The sequence below is a fragment of the Danio aesculapii genome, chromosome 11, assembly GCF_903798145.1.
Source record: "Danio aesculapii chromosome 11, fDanAes4.1, whole genome shotgun sequence".
NCBI lineage: Eukaryota > Metazoa > Chordata > Actinopteri > Cypriniformes > Danionidae > Danio > Danio aesculapii.
In genome coordinates this window covers 30,069,543-30,089,582 of record NC_079445.1, presented here as the reverse complement: position 1 = coordinate 30,089,582, position 20,040 = coordinate 30,069,543, and the positions used below count along the sequence as shown (strand labels likewise).

The 20,040-nt window shown below is 37.6% G+C and overlaps 1 protein-coding gene across 1 annotated transcript in view; it reads left to right on the top strand.

Moving 5' to 3' along the window:
- The window catches only part of chd5 (chromodomain helicase DNA binding protein 5), a 114,350-nt gene that overhangs the window by 7,039 nt on the left and 87,271 nt on the right, over positions 1 to 20,040 (top strand). Inside the window, 1 exon segment of the mRNA XM_056467849.1 lies at positions 5,700 to 5,854. Within this exon segment, the coding sequence (XP_056323824.1) occupies positions 5,700 to 5,854 (155 nt within the window).

Here is a 20,040-nt window from a genome sequence, read left to right as displayed (position 1 = left end):
TTTTAGACCGCTTTGCTTGTGTACTTGTGATTTTTTGCAATCACCATCTCTCTCCGTAGCTTTGCAAGTCATCCTTGGACTCGGAGAAAGGATGTAGTCTTCAGAAAGTAGAGATACGGATTATAAAACTTGAAGGTCTCAATGAGGGGGTGTTCCAAGCATGCTGTCTCATCACATTAACGGTGGGGCCACTATTAACATACGCCGTCTGTCAGACAGCTAATGTGTTTTCCTGTAAACGCTCCTCTTCTTAACAGCGAGCCCGGCCGTGAATCCCATCTCTAATGGAGTGCGCCACTGACCCAGCCCTTGTTGCAAGGTCAGAGTTACCCCAATGTCCATGCTTAGCTGACACAGAAATGTGTGGCTGCAGTTGTGACATTTTCAGGCCTGTTACCAGTAGCGAATGGCAGTGGTACAGCTTTTAAACACCTGGCGGTTCCTGGACGATGCTCTGTTTACCCGGGAACATGGCACAGAACGTGACTGCGTGTTCTGGGTTTCAAAAATAGAGCCACATTTTGGGGAAAATCAGGCTACGGATTATTTATTATTCATAGTTTTCTTTGCATACTAAATTAGAGTTGAATAAATTGCCTCAACATTGAAAAATGGTAGCACTTTACAATAAGGTTTTATTTGTTAATTGCATTCAAGAGAATAATGCTTATTATTCTTAGGTAATGTTAATTTGAACATTTCCTAATGTAATAACAATTGTTCATTAACTAATGAGTACTGTATCAAATGAAGTTCTTGTTAATTTTAGAAAACGTGTAATCTAATTTAAAATAACAATACCTTATTGTACACTCACCAGCCACTTTATTAGGTACACCTTACCAGTACTTGGTTGGACCCCTTTTGTCTTCATAACTGCCTTAATCCTTCATGGCATATATTCAACAAGGTACTGGAAATATTCCTCAGAGATTTTAGTCTATATTGACATGATAGCATCATGCAGTTGCTGCACTTTGGTCGGCTGCACATCCTTGATGTGAATCTCCTGTTCCACCAAATCTCAAAGGTGCTCTGTTAAATTGAGATCTAGTGACTGTAGAGGCCATTTGAGTACAGTGAACTCATTATCATGTTTAAGAACCAGTCTGAAATAATTTGAGTTTTATGAACTGTTGGATTATCCTGATGGATGTAGCCATCAGAAGAGGGGTAAACTGTGGCCATAAAGAGATGGACATGGTTCCTAATTCCCCAAATGACCCCAAATTCTGAACCTAACATCCGAATGTCGCAGCAGAAAGGGATCAACAAGGCATTTGCACCCACAGAACTGCCACTCACTGGATATTTTCTCTTTTTGGACCATTCTCTGCAAACCCTAGGGATGGTTGTGCGTGATAATCCTAGCAGATAACCAGTTTCTGAAATACTCAGACCAGCTTGTCTGGTACCAACAACCATGCTACATTCAAAGTCACCTATGGTGAAAATCTACTTTTCAAGCTGTTTGGACAGAAATGTGTGTAAGTATAGTGTATAAACTGTCATATTGGGGTGAATTAAACACACCCAGTCCTTTTTTTAATTTCAAATTTAACAACATAAAAACGGTGGACCAATTGGAGCGGTTTTCAGATCGACCGCAACTTGACGTAGGAGTGCGGTCCCCCCGCCCACCAATATTTATTGACAGCTGCGCACATTAACATGTCCTGTAGTCACGTGTATAATCATATCAACAAGACAGGACGAGCGCAAAGCAGCAGGGAATAAAAGGTCTGTTCAGTTCGCTAGGATTGTCAATCATCATCAAACGTGATCAAGAGCGAGTTTTACAAGTTTAAAATGTTTTAAAACAGCACGTGTGTAATGAATTATAGAGATTCACTTCAGATTTACTTAATCAGCACAGCCGCGTGTCAGAACAATTATAAAAGAAGACACTTCAATCTCGGTTTGAGGACGTTAAAGCCTTAAAGGCCCATTACAAAAAAACAGCAACAACTTTTTCCCAGCTATAATACAGACACTTCAAACAGCTATAATAAATATTCTGATGGGTGTTTTGAGCTGAAACTTTACAGACACATTCTGGGGACACAAAAGACTTATATTAAATATAAAAAAGGGATAACCTATGTGCCCTTTAAATCACCTTTATTCCCAATTCTGAGGCTTGGTTTGAACTGCAGCATATCATCTTGACCATGTCTACATGCCTAAATGCATTGAGATGGAGTCGAGTAGTTGTACAGGTGTACCTAATAAAGTGGCCATTGAGTGTAAATTGCTGCCAAAATATACTTAAGCCCATTATTATTTATATATTAATATTTGCATTTTCTTAAATCCGGCTACTCCGGTTTTCCCCACAGTCCAAAGACGTGTGCTATAGGTGAATTGGGTAAGCTAAAATTGTCCGTAGTGTATGTGTGTGAATGGGAGTATATAGGGTTTTCCCAGTTATGGCTTGCAGCTGGAAGGGCATTCGCTGCGTAAAACATATGCTGGATAAGTTGGTGGTTCATTCTGCTGTGGTGACCCCTGAAATAGAGACTAAGCTGAAGGAAAATGAATGAAAGTTTATTCTGATTCAATTGTCTATGATTAATGAGTACTGTAACAAATATGTAGTCTTTATTTGCTTAAAGAATAAGTGTAAGAAATAAATTTCTTATTTTAGTTAGTGCATAACATAAAAGAGATCTTACTGTAAAGCGTTATCAAATGTGCACTTGTGTATATTGGTGTACGGATATTCACTTTGATATTCAAATGCAAATATGACTATTTTTATAGAAGTTCATTAGATTACACCAAAATTAAAAAGAGCAAACATACACTAATAAAGAAGCAATTGTATTTTTAGAAATACCATAAACAGAATAAATGATGTGGCAATTGTATAGCACATTGTTAATTAATGCTTAAAATGCAATTTTATTATAAAGCATTACCAAAATATATGCACTTCATCTAATAGGCATTGCAATATTGATATTCACTTTGGTTTCACAAGTTCACATCCACACATAGAAAACAGATCAAAATAAGCATATTTGGCCTGCTGTTTAGGGAGAGGGCTCTGAGGCCGGAAAAATGTCTGAGCTTGGGGCATTCTCTCTATCAAGAGAGATGGAGAGGAATACGAGCTCAGCGTCTAGCCTGATTTCAGAAAGCTCCCCTCCCCGTGCTTAGTATGGATCTGGTTAAAGATGTGGAGCTGGGGTGGATGAGGGATGCAAAGTCAATGCGATGACTCAGGTTAGGATGAGCTTGGTTATTTATAGGAATTCTTTTTGATTCTGAATGGATGATTAGTGTGATGGCTGATAGCGAATTTGTTGCCTTTAGTATATGATCGTGCTTCTCCCGAAATTAGTTTTAAAAACTTTACTTGATTTATAAATGTGCATAGTTTAATGAATATTTAACAAGTCTCACAAACATGAACTAACAATGAACAGTTGCTATTAACTAACACAAACAAGGGTTGTTAACATTAGTAACTAATGAGACCTCAGTGTGAAGTATCACCAAATATATATATATATATATATATATATATATATATATATATATATATATATATATATATATATATATATATATATACTGTCAAAAATATATATATTTCCAACACAATGTCACGGCGATTCGTAATTTTTTGATTTAATGGCTAATTCGTATGAATTCATACGATCTAATTCGTACAATTTGTACGATTTGCTCAACCCCAATGACGGGGGTGGGGTTAGATGCCACGCCTCCTTTTTAAAAATCGTTAAATTTTGTACAACTGAACTCATATGAATTCGTACGAATTAGCAACAGAACTTATCAGGCTGAATATTTCATAGTACTGCTACTGATATATTGATTTTCACAGTGCTATTTTATGCCTGAAAACAACATAATCCACATCGCTTAAAAGCCAGATGACAATGCAAAACCTTTTGCCAGATATCCTGACTTCAAGAGCGCTGTGTTGCATCACCGTGACTGTAAGTGAGACATGAATAAAGACGAGATGTGAGCTTGATGCGCCTGGCAGGCAGCAGACATATTCTGCCGACATGAAAGAGCCACCCTGTGAGATGTACTGCAGACGCACTGGCCTAAATATCCGTCATCTCACAGGCAACTGCTCTGTTTATGTGCAGCAGAAGATTGAAATAAGGAAAAACCTCCAGGGCTGACAGAAAGACGGCGAGCTCTGTGTTTTATGCGAGTAAATACCCTAAATGCCCTATAGTGCTGCTCGCCGGGCTTGAACCGTGCAGGAACTGCTCTCACCGGAGCTCAAGTCCTCAAACAGTGGCAGCTAAATGAAGGTTAAGTGGATTTCGAGGATAGCATCCAAGAGGCTGGGAAAGCCCCATCTCCGGCAGCTCCCACGGGGCGTGGTGGGCTGCGGGACAGGGCTTTAGCTGATTGACTCCACCACACGCACTGCATATTTCATGGACCGCCGTCTGAGCTGACGATAGACAGACGGCAGGAGTCGTACCGTACATCTCCGGTTGCACAGGATGCTTCCCTGATGTCTTTTTTTTAAAGCATTGCCTTTTTGACAGCATGGCATTATTGAAGTGTTACTGTGAATATGTGCTGCCTGCCAGACAGTAGTTTGTTGTTTACGGTGAGAGATTCACAGTTCAGCAGGTGGCAGAGACCTCACCTCGATCCTTTCGCTCCCCCTTTTTAGCGTGTCAACAAAAATCCTCTAATGGAAGGAAGGAGTCTCCTCTTCACAGCCAAGCCTCCAGGCAGGATAGATTAGATAGATAGAAAAATAGATAGCTGGATGGATGGATAGGTAGAGAGATGCATAGATAGATAGATAGATAGATAGATAGATAGATAGATAGATAGATAGATAGATAGATAGATAGATAGATAGATAGATAGATAGATAGATAGGATGGATGGATGGATGGATGGATGGATGGATGGATGGATGGATGGATGATTGGATGGGTGGGTGGGTGATTGGGTAGATAGATAGATAGATAGATAGATAGATAGATAGATAGATAGATAGATGGATAGATGGATGGATGGATGGATGGATGGATGGATGGATGGATGGATGGATGGATGGGCAGAGAGATAGATAGACGGACGGACGGATGGATGGATGGATAGGTAGAAAGATGGATGGATGGTTAAATAGATAGATCGATTGAGAAATAGTCCCCATCAATATACTGGGGCATTAGGACCCACACAGACCGCAGGTTAAGCGCCCCCTGCTGGTATCACTAACACCACATCCAGCAGCAACCTGGCTTCTCCATGAGGTCTCCCATACAGGTACTGACCGGGCACAGCCTTGCTTAGCTTCAGGGGGTGACCATGTGAGAGCTGCAGAGAGCTAGCTGCCAGCAATAAGATAGATAGAAAGACAGATGAACTGAACAATAGATTAAACATCTGAAATGGAAGTATACATTATGTTGTTTGTATAGTTACCATTTTCACCAAGAAAAACAAGGACTCCAGAAATGCAACACAAGTTATTGATATTTGTTTGTTTTATCCAGTTAATATTTGAATTAAAATCAGTTATACACTATATTTGTTTGCCTTATGTCTTTTATCCATACCAAGATTTATACTGATCAGCATATATTGGTTATCTGCCAAAATCTCCGTATTGGTGCATCGACGATATATGGATGGATATATGTGAGAAGAACTCATAGCTGTAAACTGCTTGTTTTTTTTTTCAGATGATGAGGAAGGTGAGCATCAAAGAAGTGTCCCCCTGTCACCACTAGAGAGATTCTTCTCTGAGGAGGATAATGTTAAACAGCATAAGAAGAAGAAAACCAGCAAGATAATGGAGGGAAAGGAGCCCAAAGTTAAGAAAAAGAAGAAAAAGGAGGTAAGGAGTCTTTGAAGTGTGGATGAAATAAAGGTAGTTGTGAATAATCAGAATGTGTTTTATTGTCTAGATATTATTGTCATAGTTTTGTGAATTATTAGACTGGAAAAAACAGATTGTGTGTGTTAAATTTGTAGGGGCGTAATATGCAGTGCTGGGTATGTTTCTTTAAAAAGTAATAGATTACAAATTACTGACTACTTCTGGAAAGTTGTAATCTGATCAAATTACTAATTACTTAATGTAAAAAGTAATCAGATTAGTAATTACTTTACTTTTAAAACATAAAATATACCTATAAAAAATACAAAATAAACTGCAGCTCTTTCAGTAAATTAATATTCACTGAAAAACATTGTGGGTGACGCGGTGGCACAGTAGGTAGTGCAGTCACATCACAGCAAGGTGGTTTCTGGTTCGAGCCTCAGCTGGGTCAGTTGGCGTTTCTGTGTGAAGTTTGCATGTTCTCCCCGCGTTCGCGTGGGTTTCCTCTGGGTGCTCCGGTTTCCCCCACAAGTCCAAAGACATGTGGTACAGGTGAATGTGGTACTAAATTGTTCGCAGTGTATGAGTGTGAATGAGTGTGTATGGATGATTCCCAGAGATGGGTTGCAGCTGGAAGGGCATCCACTGCGTAAAGCATGTGCTGTAAAAGATGGCAGTTTATTCCGCTGTGATGACCCCAGATTAATAAAGGGATTAAGCCGAAAATAAAATGAATGAATGAATGAAAAACATTATAATGGGTTGATCACAGCAGCTGGACATATTGACTTGACACATATATATATATATATATATATATATATATATATATATATATATATATATATATATATATATATATATATATATATATAAAGACGAAGAATTCACCCCAAAACCTAAAATTCACTTGTTAACACAAAAAAAAAATACATGAAGAAAACTGGATACCTGTATCCATTGACATCCATAGTATGCAAAAGAACTGCAGTGTTTTGGTGTTCTGTGTTTGTCTAAGGTAATTAGTCTACAGAAATGTGTATATTCAATATAAAGCATGAAGCTGATCGGTCAGTTCTTGTCACTTGACTCGCGGTTTTCAACTGGTGTGCCTGGAAACGCAAAAGACGAGATGTGTGAACGGCCCTATAAGCAGCTACGTTTCTCTTTACATTCAGAAGATACCTTCACGCTCGATACTGCACAAAAATCTAATTTCTGTTTAGGCTAAGTTGGGCTGCTGTGTTTTTGGGTGCTGTTGTCCTCCTTGGTGACGACTATTGTCATAGAATGGTTTCTATTCAAGTGCTTGAACAAGTTGGTGGTCGAGTTAAAAACAGTCGAAAGTTCTTTAGAAACTGGGCATAGACTGCATTTCATAGTAATGAGCAATTCCATGCAAACGTCAACTTTGCCATGGAAAGAAATGAAGTTTTGGCCAAAATATCGAAACTGTTTCTGCTTTTTTGTGTAAACAATTATTTTATAGTGCTTTAGAAATACTCAAAAATATCTCTGTTAATGTTTTCAAACTATTATATTTGATGAAGCAAAATCACACAAGTGCCAATTTCACATCTGTTACATCCATAACGGAGAGATGTCCCATCCATAAGAGAGATTTTTCCTCATAATTGCAAAAAATCTCAAATAAAATAAAATCAATCATGTTTGTTCAATAGGGAGCCAGCTCTAATACGATTAGCGTTTTTTCTTTTCGGTTGTGCAGTTTAATTCACAAAATTTCTACAAAGTATGTTGTATACTGCAAACTAGCTCACATCCATGACGCATATTTATTTTCCTCATTTAAAATATGAATATTGTTTACAGATTGATTTTTTTTGCTCCTATAACTCTGTGGTTAGTAGTTTTAGAAAATATTATCAGATGGTATAATGCAATGTTAACATATACTTTCTCTGTGAATTTATGTTTTGGGATTTTACTCCAAATGTCACATCATTAATGCTGGAATTGCACAATATTTTTGTTTTTATGTTCAATGAAATCAAAGTAATGTCTGTATTTCCACTTGAAGAAGCAGCCACTCTCGTCAGCAACCATTTCAGCTCGCGTTCTCCAGCAATTTTAAATGCTTATGAACTGACATTGCAGTGGAAAACGTGATTTAAACAAAGCATTTTTTGCCTTTAAAATCTATATTTGTACCTTAAGTAATGCAATTACATTGACTTAAGTAACTGTAATCAAATTACACACATTTAAAATGTAATTCGTTACATTACTGCATTCCCAAAAATGTAATTAGAATACTGTAACGCATTACTGTGGAACACGTTACACCCAACTCTGCTAATATGTTAAGGTGTGATGACTACGCTGTATTAAAAGAACACAAACTTTAAATCTGCAGGAGTGCAGCATTACAGAACGTGAAGCAGATTGCTTTGTATTATTTTTTAAAGAGTTATGTTATATTTGATTTTATTAAACTGCAGAGTCTGACATCCTATAAAGGCTGTTGCAGTGCAGCATCCATGGAAATTTCAAAAGTCTTGTGCGATCACTGGCTTTATGCTAAATCTGCTTTTTACAACATCCACATATTGGGGTGACCAGAATTCAAACATGTTTGAATACAACCAGCTTCCACTAGTTTGGTCAAGCTATCCATTGTTCTGTCACAAACCCATACTGTAGCTTTGCAGAATTTAGAGCAGAAATTATAAATGCTACTCTTTCTTTTTATTTGATCAAGCTTAATTCACAATAATAGATCGAATTAAAAAAACTCAAAAACATATCAGCCCTCTAAAAGAAATCAGGAAAGTAGTGAAAAGTGGACAAAAGTGATGTATTAAAACATCAGGTATGAACACACTGCAAAATACTTCCCTTTCTGAGAGTTTTTATCCTGTTTCTAGACCAAATATATAACAATTCTTAAATCATGAAGCATTTTGTAGACAAGTAAAACAAATTGCTTTGTTTCAGAAAGAATAAGTCAAAATTAAGTGAGATTTTCCTTAAAGCAAGCTAAATTATCTGCCAGTGGGGTAAGTAAAATAATCTTATTTCAAATGTAATACTTGGCAGATAATTTACCTTGTTTTAAGGAAACTGACTTAATTTTACCTTATTATTTCTGAAAACAAAACAATAAGTTTTACTTGTCTAGAAAAGGGTTTCCGATTTAAAACCTTTTTGATATTTGTACTAGAAACAAGACAAAAAAAATCACTTATCTCCCTAGTCTACTGATCAGTCTGATCTGATCAGTCAAAACACATCTTAACATACAGGGCAATGGGAAGGGCCAGATTTGCTATTGTCTCTTAGGCCTTGACATAAACTCTGCTCCCATGAGCTGCACGATCAGTATGAAACATCCCACCTGACCTCGGGGTATTTTATCAGATTGTTTTCCAATGAGCCTTTTTTCCCCGTCAGTCCTTCCTCGGTGCCTTGGCGAGAGATAAAACGTTTGACAGGTCAGTCAGTCTCAGTCCCCCCAGCTGACTGTAGTTACCATTGAGATAATGAGAGGGATTCCTCTCTATCTCCTCCCTCGCTCTCGCCCTGTCTCAAAATCACTCTTTCTCTCATCCTCTCTCCCTCTCAGCAGTGGTAAATGTGCCGTGGAGAGGGCAGAGAGGTCTCCCCTCAGCAGCTAAGAGCCCTGCTTGGCGTCAGTCATGCTCTCCCTGCAGTGCCGTGTCAGACACGGGCTCAAATCAATGCGGGTCAAAACCACCGCCTGCCCTTCTGCTGTCCGTAAGTCTAACAGCTCAGCTCGCCAAAGCCGGCCACCTGCGCCAGAGCCTGATAGACTGTGGAGAGTCTGGGGATTGTAGTAGGAGAGTGAGAATTGATGCTTTGTCAGATGTAAACAATGATAAGTGACATTTCAGTAGTACAGATGGGAATTTTCTTGGCTGGGTGTGTTGAAGATGAGGATGTTTTTGGGGGAAAAGATTATCTCACTGGAAAAAAAAGATCTCTAAGCTGTCTGACACTATTATCCCACTGAAAATGCAGTATTTAAAGGTACAGCTCAACCAAAAATGAAGATTCTTTCATCATTTTCCTCAACATCAATCCTTTCAAAATCCGGATTGCTCTCTTTCCCATGCCGGAGAGTGTTCATGCTGATTTTCTTCTACTTACTTTTCATTAAATAGAATAGTTAATAGGACTGCAAGTTTCTGTAAAAGAAAAAAAAACTAGCATAGAGTTTCTTGAATTCTTAAATATAAACTTTTTTAGAATAAATATTGATAAATAATAAATAATGTCAGTCAAGAGATGATGAAAATTATCAATATTAATACTGATAAATTTTGTTCAAGATAACAACTTAAGGATGCTGAACAATGGAGTAAGGATCCTCGTGCAGGTTTTATTAAGAAATAGTTAGGCAGGCAATGGTCAGACACAGGAGCAATCGGGTACATACAGGTAAGACAAACAGAGTAGCCAGGTCAGAGGCAAAGCTACAGGCGGCAAACTACATACAACAGAACAAAGCAAGGGTCAAACACAGCTAGGCAAAGGCAAAGAAAACACATTTTAATGCTCACTAAAACAGAGAAACAAGACTCAGCAAAGATGTGTGTGTGTGCTGTCTTTAAAGTCCAGGTAATGAATGAATAATGAGCTTCAGCTATTTGCCTTTGTGTGTGGTCATCATCAGCGGAAAACCGGAACAGGTGTGTGTGAGGTGTATGACGGGATTTGTAGTCCATATGGTGACAGGATTGTAGACCTGAGTGAAAGTGAATTGCTGCATCCCATTTCGCATATTTATACTACGCCCTAAAAGTATGTACTTTGTTTGTGAAGGAAAATGTGTAACAGAAGAGTAAGCAAGCTTTGGGACATACTACTTTCTCGTTAACAGATCGTTATGTTGTTGAGCCTGTCAATCATCCACACATCATCCACATTTCTGTCATATTTAATTTCCTACCTTATTGGAGAAACAGCAGCAGGTTAATCTCCCATTCACGAGTCTTTCATGCAGAGAAATCTCCTCAGGTCTTTGGACAATTATGCATTCAGAAGTTAATGTCCAAACACATCTTTATAAAAGTTCACAATTGTTGTTGCGGATTAAATATAGAACAGAAAATGCGATTTAATTATTTTCCAGTGGGCTAGATATTAATTAACAGTCAAAAAACATCTTTACCGAAGCCTCTCTACTTGACGGTTGGTCTCGCATGTCCATCATGTTTGTAGTTTATTACACTTTTCATCACCCGCATTTGTAGTTCTAATTGAGTTCACATCCAACACGCAATGTACTGTGGGCAATATCAGCGGTTAGAGTATGGTCAGTTCTACACTTAAAATTATTAGTGGAAATAGTAAACTATTCGTGAACCTTTGGCATAATCTTTTCAACATACTACTATTTGGGACATACTTATTCGATTTTCAAATACTACTTAGGACGGATAGTATGCGAATTGGGATGCAGCACAAGATTCCCAGCATCTACAAGCCTGGATCGCTGATGATTGTGACAATAAGCTTCAGTTATTACCATTGTTTTTATACATCATCATTTAATACAAACTAACAAAGCAATTAATTAAGAGACCACTTGAGATTTCTTCCAAATAAAAAAAAAGTGTTTTTTCCTCACATTTTTAACTGAAAATAACAATTGACCAAATGTACAGTTTTTTTTGTTGTTTTTTTTTGTTTTGAATTTAACATTTCACCAAATACATTTCTTAAATGTTCTGGCGCTTAAAACATTGGTATTCTGTTGTGAAAATATGAAGATATTCTTTATTTGTGTAAATCTGATCGTATTTAAAATAACACACTCTCTCTACTGAGTACTGCATTTGCTGCTTTGATTGCTTCTATTGTGTTCGTCTGAAAGTCACATTGGATAACAGCATCTGCCAAATGATTAAATATGAATGTAAATATAATTTTAATCACAATATAACTCATTAAATAACATGAAATAATCAGATTTTTTGTTGCAAAAAAACGTATTAGGGTGCATTGAGGAAAATAAGCTTTAAAATTATGTTTGGATATATAAAATATAGGATTAAAATTTTACTAAAATAGACAGATTAACTAAAGACAGATCAGTGAATAACTTGTAAATGCAATATAATTGTGAGAAAAGTCTGAATTGTATTAATTTTTGGAATTTTCCCAGCTTCATCCTCTGTAGGTCATGAAAACTAATTTGCATTCAAATAGATTTAACATACAAATGCATTATGAATATTCTCATGACCAACAAGAACCAGCAATATCTGATTTGTGGATTTACCTCAAATTTCTCACAGATTTAATAAAAACTTAAATAGGTTTGACTAAATTTGACAGGGAGTGCACGGTGGCGCAGTGGGTAGCACGTTCGCCTCAAACAGGAAGAAAGTGGCTGGTTCGAGCCTTCGGCTGGGTCAGTTGGCGTTTCTGTGTGGAATTTGCATGTTCTCCCCGTGTTCGCGTGGGTTTTCTCCAGTTGCTCTGGTTTCCCCCACAAGTCCAAAGACATGCAGTACAGGTGAATTGGGTAGGCTAAAATTGTCTGTAGTGTATGAGTGTGAATGAGTGTGTGTGGATGTTTCCCAGTGATGGGTTGCGCTGGAAGGGCATCTGCTGCGTAACCATATGCTGGATAGTTGGCGGTTCATTCTGCTATGGCGACCCCAGATTAATAAAGGGACTAAGCTGAAAAGAGAACGAATGAATGAATAAATTATGACAGAATTTTTTTCTACTGGGGAGTCACGGTGGCGCTGTGGGTAGCACGGTTGCTTGGCGACAAGAAGGTCGCTGGGTCAGTTGGCATTTCTGTGTGGAGTTTGCATGTCCTCCCTGTGTTCGTGTGGGTTTCCTCCGGGTGCTGCAGTTTCCCCCATAAGTCCAAAGACATGTGCTATGGGTGATTTGAATAAGCTAAAATTGGCCATAGTGTATGTGTGTGAATGAGAGTTTATGGGTGTTTCCCAGTATTGGGTTGGTGGCTGGAAGGGCATCCGCTGCCTAAAACATATGCTGGATAAGTTGGCGGTTCATTCCACTGTGGCAACCCAGATTAATAAAGAGACTAAGCCAAAAAGAATGAATGAATGCATTTTCTATGTGGAAGAGCTGCACATTACCTACATTGGGACCTCCCCTCTCCCTTTGCAACACGTTGTCAGATAATTGTGGTTTGGATTTTGGGAGACCTTTCAGTTTCCAGCTGTGAAGCTCTTTAGTGGTTCTAGTCTTTTGCCTCTTGCACGATCACCCCTCCTCTCTCTCGCCCTCTCTCCTCTTCCTCTCTCTCCCTCCCCATGTACGTATTGAGATTTGTCTAGACGGGCCCTAGAACCAGGCCACGGCAACCATGGGGACTCTCCATAACAAGCTCGTTTGCAAACGCATCTGATTGGATGGCGCCGTTCCATTGGCTGCTGCAGTAGAGAGAGTCCCCCCCTCCTCCCTCCCACCCCAACACTGCACAGTTTGGTTTCCCATGGCAACTCTGAACGGCTGGCGCGGAGCTCGTGCGCTCTGCGGCAGTGCCGGTCTGCCCTGCGCCGATGAGACGTCTGCCCAGCCAGCGCACAGCTGCAGCACAGCACAGGCTTCTTCAATCACACCACACACACAACCAAAACATGTGTGTTCTCTAGCAGTTTCAATCATTCTGATTGGTTTTCCTGCCTCCAGATGTTACTAATAATAGTGGCATAATGATCTGGTTTGTCGTGTTACCTGAAAATGCCGAGCTGATTTATCAGTGCGGCCATAGAAAAATGCCTGGTTTTAATTACAACCTATGGATGTAAGGCCTATGTATTAGTGCTTCCCATGCAAAGCTTTAGTTATATTTTTTTCAGAAGCAACATTTCTGTGTGTTCATAGGATTATGTTTTTAATAAACTTGAAGAGATGTGGCTATTAAGACAAGTCAGTTCACTTTTTGACCATCTTGGTAGCACCTTTAGACTGCTCTTTATGGACATACGCATGCAATTAGCAACTTAAATTGGAAGAAATAACAATAATAATATTTGTTAATACAAAGATATATAAAATTACAGCTATACTGTGAAATAAAGTTGACTATTTTACCGTTTACTGACATTTAAACTGATTTGAAACAGTGAAGTTTTACGCTTTGTTTTAAGGTGTATTTGTTGGAGTAATTATTCATTTAACTACTGAGTTAAAATAATGAATTGTACTGTATGGTTGGTGTTAGAATGTGGGTTTAGGTTTAAGGTTGCATGAAAATTATGCATAATTACTTGTAATTATTAGAGTGACTCTCTGGGTCTTGTCTATCAAATCTGATCTTATTTTGTATTCTCTATTGGATTCAAGTCAGGTGATTGGCTGGGCCATTCTACAACTTGATTTTATTTCTCTGAAAGCATTTGAGAGTTTCCTGGCTGTGTTTTGGGATCATTGTCCTGCTAAAATGTCCACCCTGGTTTCTTCTTCATCATCCTGGTATGTAGATGTTGGACTGAAGCAGGGTAAAGTCTAGATCGAATACGCGGCCCCTAATTATATAGCATTTTTATGACTCTGTATAACAATAATTAATACTTTTACCAGTACTGTGACAGTTGGGTTTATGGTTGGGGTGGGGATAGGTGTTAAAAAATATCTTTTTCATGTGTTCAATACTTTTCGCTGTTTATGCATTTTATTATGCATAACTTAATTTGTAAACTAATTAGATGTGTTTTTCTTTTCATGTAAGAAAGTTCTTTGTTTTTTTTGTGGTAAAAAATTCAAGTCAACAGCACCTTTAAAAAATATGTTTTCTGAGAAAAATGGTGAACGTGTTCATTGCAGGTTAACTATGTTTATTATATGCCCTATCACAACTCCTTAACTTTTCAGATTTTGATTATAATGCAATAACGTGCACCTTTTGTAAGCTGCTTTGAAACAATAATTATTGTGAACAGCACCATACAATAACTTGAATTGAATTATTTTTATACAAGTGGTCAATCTTTTCTTTTGTTAATGTCTTCTGCTGGTTCTAACAGGGGGCTTCCTAGTGGGCTGGATGACATGTCAGATAGAGAAGATCATGGCCACAGGTCGGGGAGCGAGAGCAGCACCTACAGCGCCCTGAAGAAGAAAAAAAGAAGCCCAAGGAGAAGAAAGAGAGGAAAACGAAACAGCGAAAGAAAGAGGACGATGAAGATGATGATGACGACGATGATGGAAACATGAGGTTCTCCTGTAGAAATGCTCACTTCTTTTTTGTCATTAACCATGAAAATAAATAATTGCCAGTTTGTTCATGTGACAACAGGAGCCAAAGTCGTCCAGTCAACTGATGCAAGAGTGGGGTCCTCGAAGATGTCCTGTAATGCCTTCTCGGAGGACTATTATAAGACCATCACCAACTACAAAGCCTTCAGCCAGTTTCTTAGGTAGGATTTCAAAGTTTTCCTTCTGCGTGGACGTTCTAATGCCCTGCTGTCAACTTGTCTTGTTCGTATTTTAAAATGTTCCTTCTGGCAATGCTAATGCCAGTATGAAGTAATGACATTATGATGACAGGTTTTCTAATAAGAGGCATTGAAACACGATGTACTGTCAGACCCACTTGTCTACTGTAACCAGGATAATCTTTTATTTCATAGACACTCTTAGTATATGCTTACAATTTCTAATTCATAGCGCCACTGGCCTCTTTGAGTAGTGATGGATGATATAATAAATAAAATCTGACATGATGCAGATACTTTTCTTTACAATTTGAACTATACTGATATCAATGTCCAATGCTGATTGTTGTTTTTGTGCTTTTTCAAGATTGATAATAAAAGACAAAATCATTCATTTTAAGTCAGAATCAATTCATTTTAGATACTACTACTTAAAAATAAATACCTGATACATACTGTCAATTCATAACAAATAGGAACATGAAGACAAATAAATATAATAATAAAAATTATGTTTTAACAGTTTGGTTTGTTGAACATAATACAGTATTTTACAGAAAGAATGATTAAATAATTTATTATTGTTAAAACATTATCATAAGGGGCTGCACAATAGTGCAATGGGTAGCATGTTTGCCTTACAGCAAGAAGGTCGCTGGTGCGAGCCTTGGCTGGGTGAGTTGTCGTTTCTGTGTGGAGTTTGCATGTCCTCCCTTGTTCCCGTGGGTTTCCTGCAGGTGCTCCGGTTTCTCCCATATGTCCAAAACCATGTGGTATAGGTGAATTAGGTAGGCTAAATTGTCTATAGTGTATGAGTGTGTATGGATGTTTCCCAGTTATGGGTTGCAGCTGGAAGGGCATCCGCTGCGTTAAACATATGCTGGACAAGTTGGCGGTTCAGTCCGCTGTGGCAACCCCAGATTAATAAAGGGACTAAGCCGAAAAGAAAATGAATGAATGAATACATTATCATAAATATAATTCCAATAAACTAAAATACCAACATAAACTGTGCATGTTTAGACATTATTGAAGATTTCCTAATCAAATTCTTATCTTAATCTTGAGCTTTCTCTGTATTGTAATTATTTAAAACAATGTTCAGAAACATCCAAATACACCCATACTAATATTTAAGAAAGACGTTGGTAATTTATTCACTTCACTTTGATTGGTTGTAAAGATTTTTTATATACAGTATATATAATTATATAATAAATAAATGTATAATAAGTATTTTTATGGAGGTATTGATACCAAACAAGCAAATACAGTTGTAAATGGGCTCTAAAAACAGTTTGAGACTCTTTTTGACCACTTCTAAAAGTGAACAGGTAAAGTAAACCCTGATGTTTCCAAATGCATTGAAACATCCTCAAAAGACCAGCTATTCTGTGCATACGGACATAAAAAGGATGTCTTGTGACGTGTTGCTGAAGTAAATTAGCCAGACAGGATTCAAACTCTACTGTTTGAATTCATACCTTAAGCATTTTTTTAAAACAGCACAATATGCTCTTACCAGTTCTGGTTCTAACACAAACAGTTTAATTTTGTGACTATCAGACTATCACAACTGAAATTTGCAGCTTTGTATAAAATGTATCGTCTCGATTCATTCATTATAAACTCCATGAGCTTATAACTAGGGCCAGACAGAATCTGCAGACTTTTTTTGCTATTACTGTGCAGAATTGTGTATTAAATCTGTGGATTTGTGTGGAATGATTTTGGGAGTATCGCATCTAAAAACTTAACATATGAAATAAAAAAACCTTTTAAACTTTTATTTAATGCTTTCAATGCAAATCCAATTACTTGGTAAACAAAGCAAGTCTCTCCGCTAAAGACAGAAAAAGTTACTTTACAAACTGTATTTAAATAAATCATAAGAACACTTTCATATTAGTCATTAATATTACTAAAATTAATTTAAAAACTGAATAAATATGAATTTACACACATTTATAGAAGTAAATAAATAGACCTAATGATGGGCTAAAAGTCTGTGGATTTCTGCTTGCACAGATTCCATGTGAGCCTACTAGGCTCAGAATCTCCGCACGCAGAAATCCACAGATTTCCATAGATTATTAGCCCATCATTGAGTCTATTTATTTACTTGTGTAATTGTGTGTAAATTTATATTTTTTCAGCTTTTAAATAAATTTCAGTAATATTGTAGACAAATATGAAAATGTTCATATGATCATTTACAATACAGTTTGTGAAGTAATATTAGTAGATATATTATATATGATACTTGTTTTGTTTTCCAAATAAATGCATCTAATTGGATTTGCATTAAATAAAAGTTAAAAAGGTATTATTTTCATTCATTCATTTTCTTTTGGCTCAGTCCCTTTAATAATCTGGGGTCACCACAGATTATAGATTATATAGAACCACCGGTATTATTTTTCATTTTATAAAATAAGTTTTTAGCTATGATACTCCCAAAATCATTTTGCATTAATTCACTTTTTTTTTTTTTTATTCTGCACAGAAATAGCAAAAAATGTCTGCAGATTTCGTCTGGCCCTACTTATAACATACATATTACTTTGAAAGATCAGAGAAAGAAAAAAGTCCCTCCCCTTAAATAAATCATGATAGTGGTTAAAAAAGTGAATAATAAATCAAGTGAAAAAATATCATATATTTTTTTGTTTTTGGTCAGACCCCTCATCGCCAAGAAGAACCCCAAGATCCCCTGTCAAAAATGATGACAGTGCTTGGAGCAAAGTGGAGAGAGTTTAGTGCGAACAACCCTTTCAAAGGCACCTCTGCAACTGCTGTGGCGGCTGCTGTGGCCGCTGCCGTGGAAACTGTCAATGTGGCTCCACCCATCTGTATTAGAAGTATCCAACAGATCTCTCCATCTGGGCCAATCAAAAAAGCCAAAACCAAAGAGGGAAAGGGTAACGTGACGCTCTTTTTGTTGATGTTATATAGGGGTTTATGGAGGCTGGGAGATTTAATGAAGGCTTTTACATCTGTAACATATTACATTTTTAGTCTTTGTCAATTCTTTAACTCTCCAAATTAACTTGAAGCAATTTTATTTAAAATGGCTTGTTAAATGGGATAGAGACAGTATTTTTTAATTATCACCATACTATATGCTACAAACTAGACGGATATACATTCAGCTTATTTAACGTGTGTCTGCAAAGCAGAGTGCTTTTTTCAGATCTCAAAAAAAAGGGTTCTGTTTTGTTTATCTCATCTGGACTGCATTGCAGGGCCTGGTGCTAAAAAAAGAGCAAGCCAGGAAAAGAAACAAAAAAGAAAGGGAAACCGAAGAAGTCCAAATCGAAAGCAGGCCCGGGTGGAAAAAGGAAAAAAGGCTCTTCGGTAAGAATGCTTTTTCACTGAGATCTTACCAGAGTTTAACCTGTATCACATGGAAAGATTCCCCACAGCTTTTCAATGGAGAGAATCGAAACATTTCTACTTCCAAGAACAATTTACGGATCATTTGTGTAGATATACTTCCCTGTTTTTATGGTTCCACCCAGTTTTATTAGGCTCTTTCTGAAGTTGGTTTCCATGTTATGACCCTTTTCGGTTTGGATTTTGATTTGACACTTTTTGTGCTTATTAGAAAAGTTGTGCCATGCAATCAATCATCTGGTTTAAAGAGCAGGACCTGACAGTTTAATTGCTGGAATGCCTTATTTCTTAGAGTGAGGAGGATTTCCTGGACGACTTTTCAGACTTTGATGACATCAGCATTCACAGTGCCTCTGTACGCTCAGACACTTCAGCGGCAGCAAAAAAGAAGTCAAGTCGCAAAGGGCGGAAAAAAGAAAAAGTAAAGTGATTTTTATTTATGAATTATTATTTTTATTATATTATGTGGTAGTATTGTTAATATTGTTTATATCATTATGATTATTCCCATTATTATTAAGCATTCAACTGTGGGATTTAAATGTTTTTATTGATATTGAATTTTAAATATATACACTCACCGGCCACTTTATAAGGTACACCTTACTAGTAGCGGGTTGGACCCCCTTTTGCCTTAGAACTGTCTTAATGGTTCATGGCATAGATTCAACAGGGTGATGGAAATATTCCTTAGAGATTTTTGTCTATATTGACATGATAGCGTCACGCAATTGTTGCAGATTTGTTGGCTGCACATCCATGATGCGAATATCCCATTCCATCACCTCCCAAAGGTGATCTATTAGATTGAGATCTGGTGACTGTTGGGCCCATTTGAGTACAGTGAACTCATTGTCAAGAATACTGTCTGAGATGATTCACGCTCTATGACATGGCACATTATCTTGCTGGAAGTAGCCATCAGAAGATGGGTACACTGTGGTCATAAAGGGATGGACATGGTCAAAGCAACAATACTTAGGTAGGCTGTGGCGTTGACACGATTCTTAACTGATGAGCCCAAAGTGTGCAAAGTCAATCCCCCACACTATTTCACCACCACAACCAGCCTAACCGTTGATACAAGGAAGGATGGATCCTTGTTTTCACATTGTTAACGCCGAATTCTGACCCTACCATCTGAATGTCACAGCAGAAATCGAGACTCATCAGACAAGGCAACGTTTTTCCAATCTTCTATTGTATAATTTTGGTGAGTCTGTGCGAATTGTAGCCTCAGTTTCCTGTTCTTAGCTGACAGGAGTGGCACCCGGTGTAGTCTTCTGCTGCTGTAGCCCATCCGCCTCAAGGCTTGATGTGTTGTGCCGTTCAGAGTTGCTCTTCTGCATACCTTGTAACAAGTGGTTATTTGTGCTACTGTTGCCTTTCTATCAG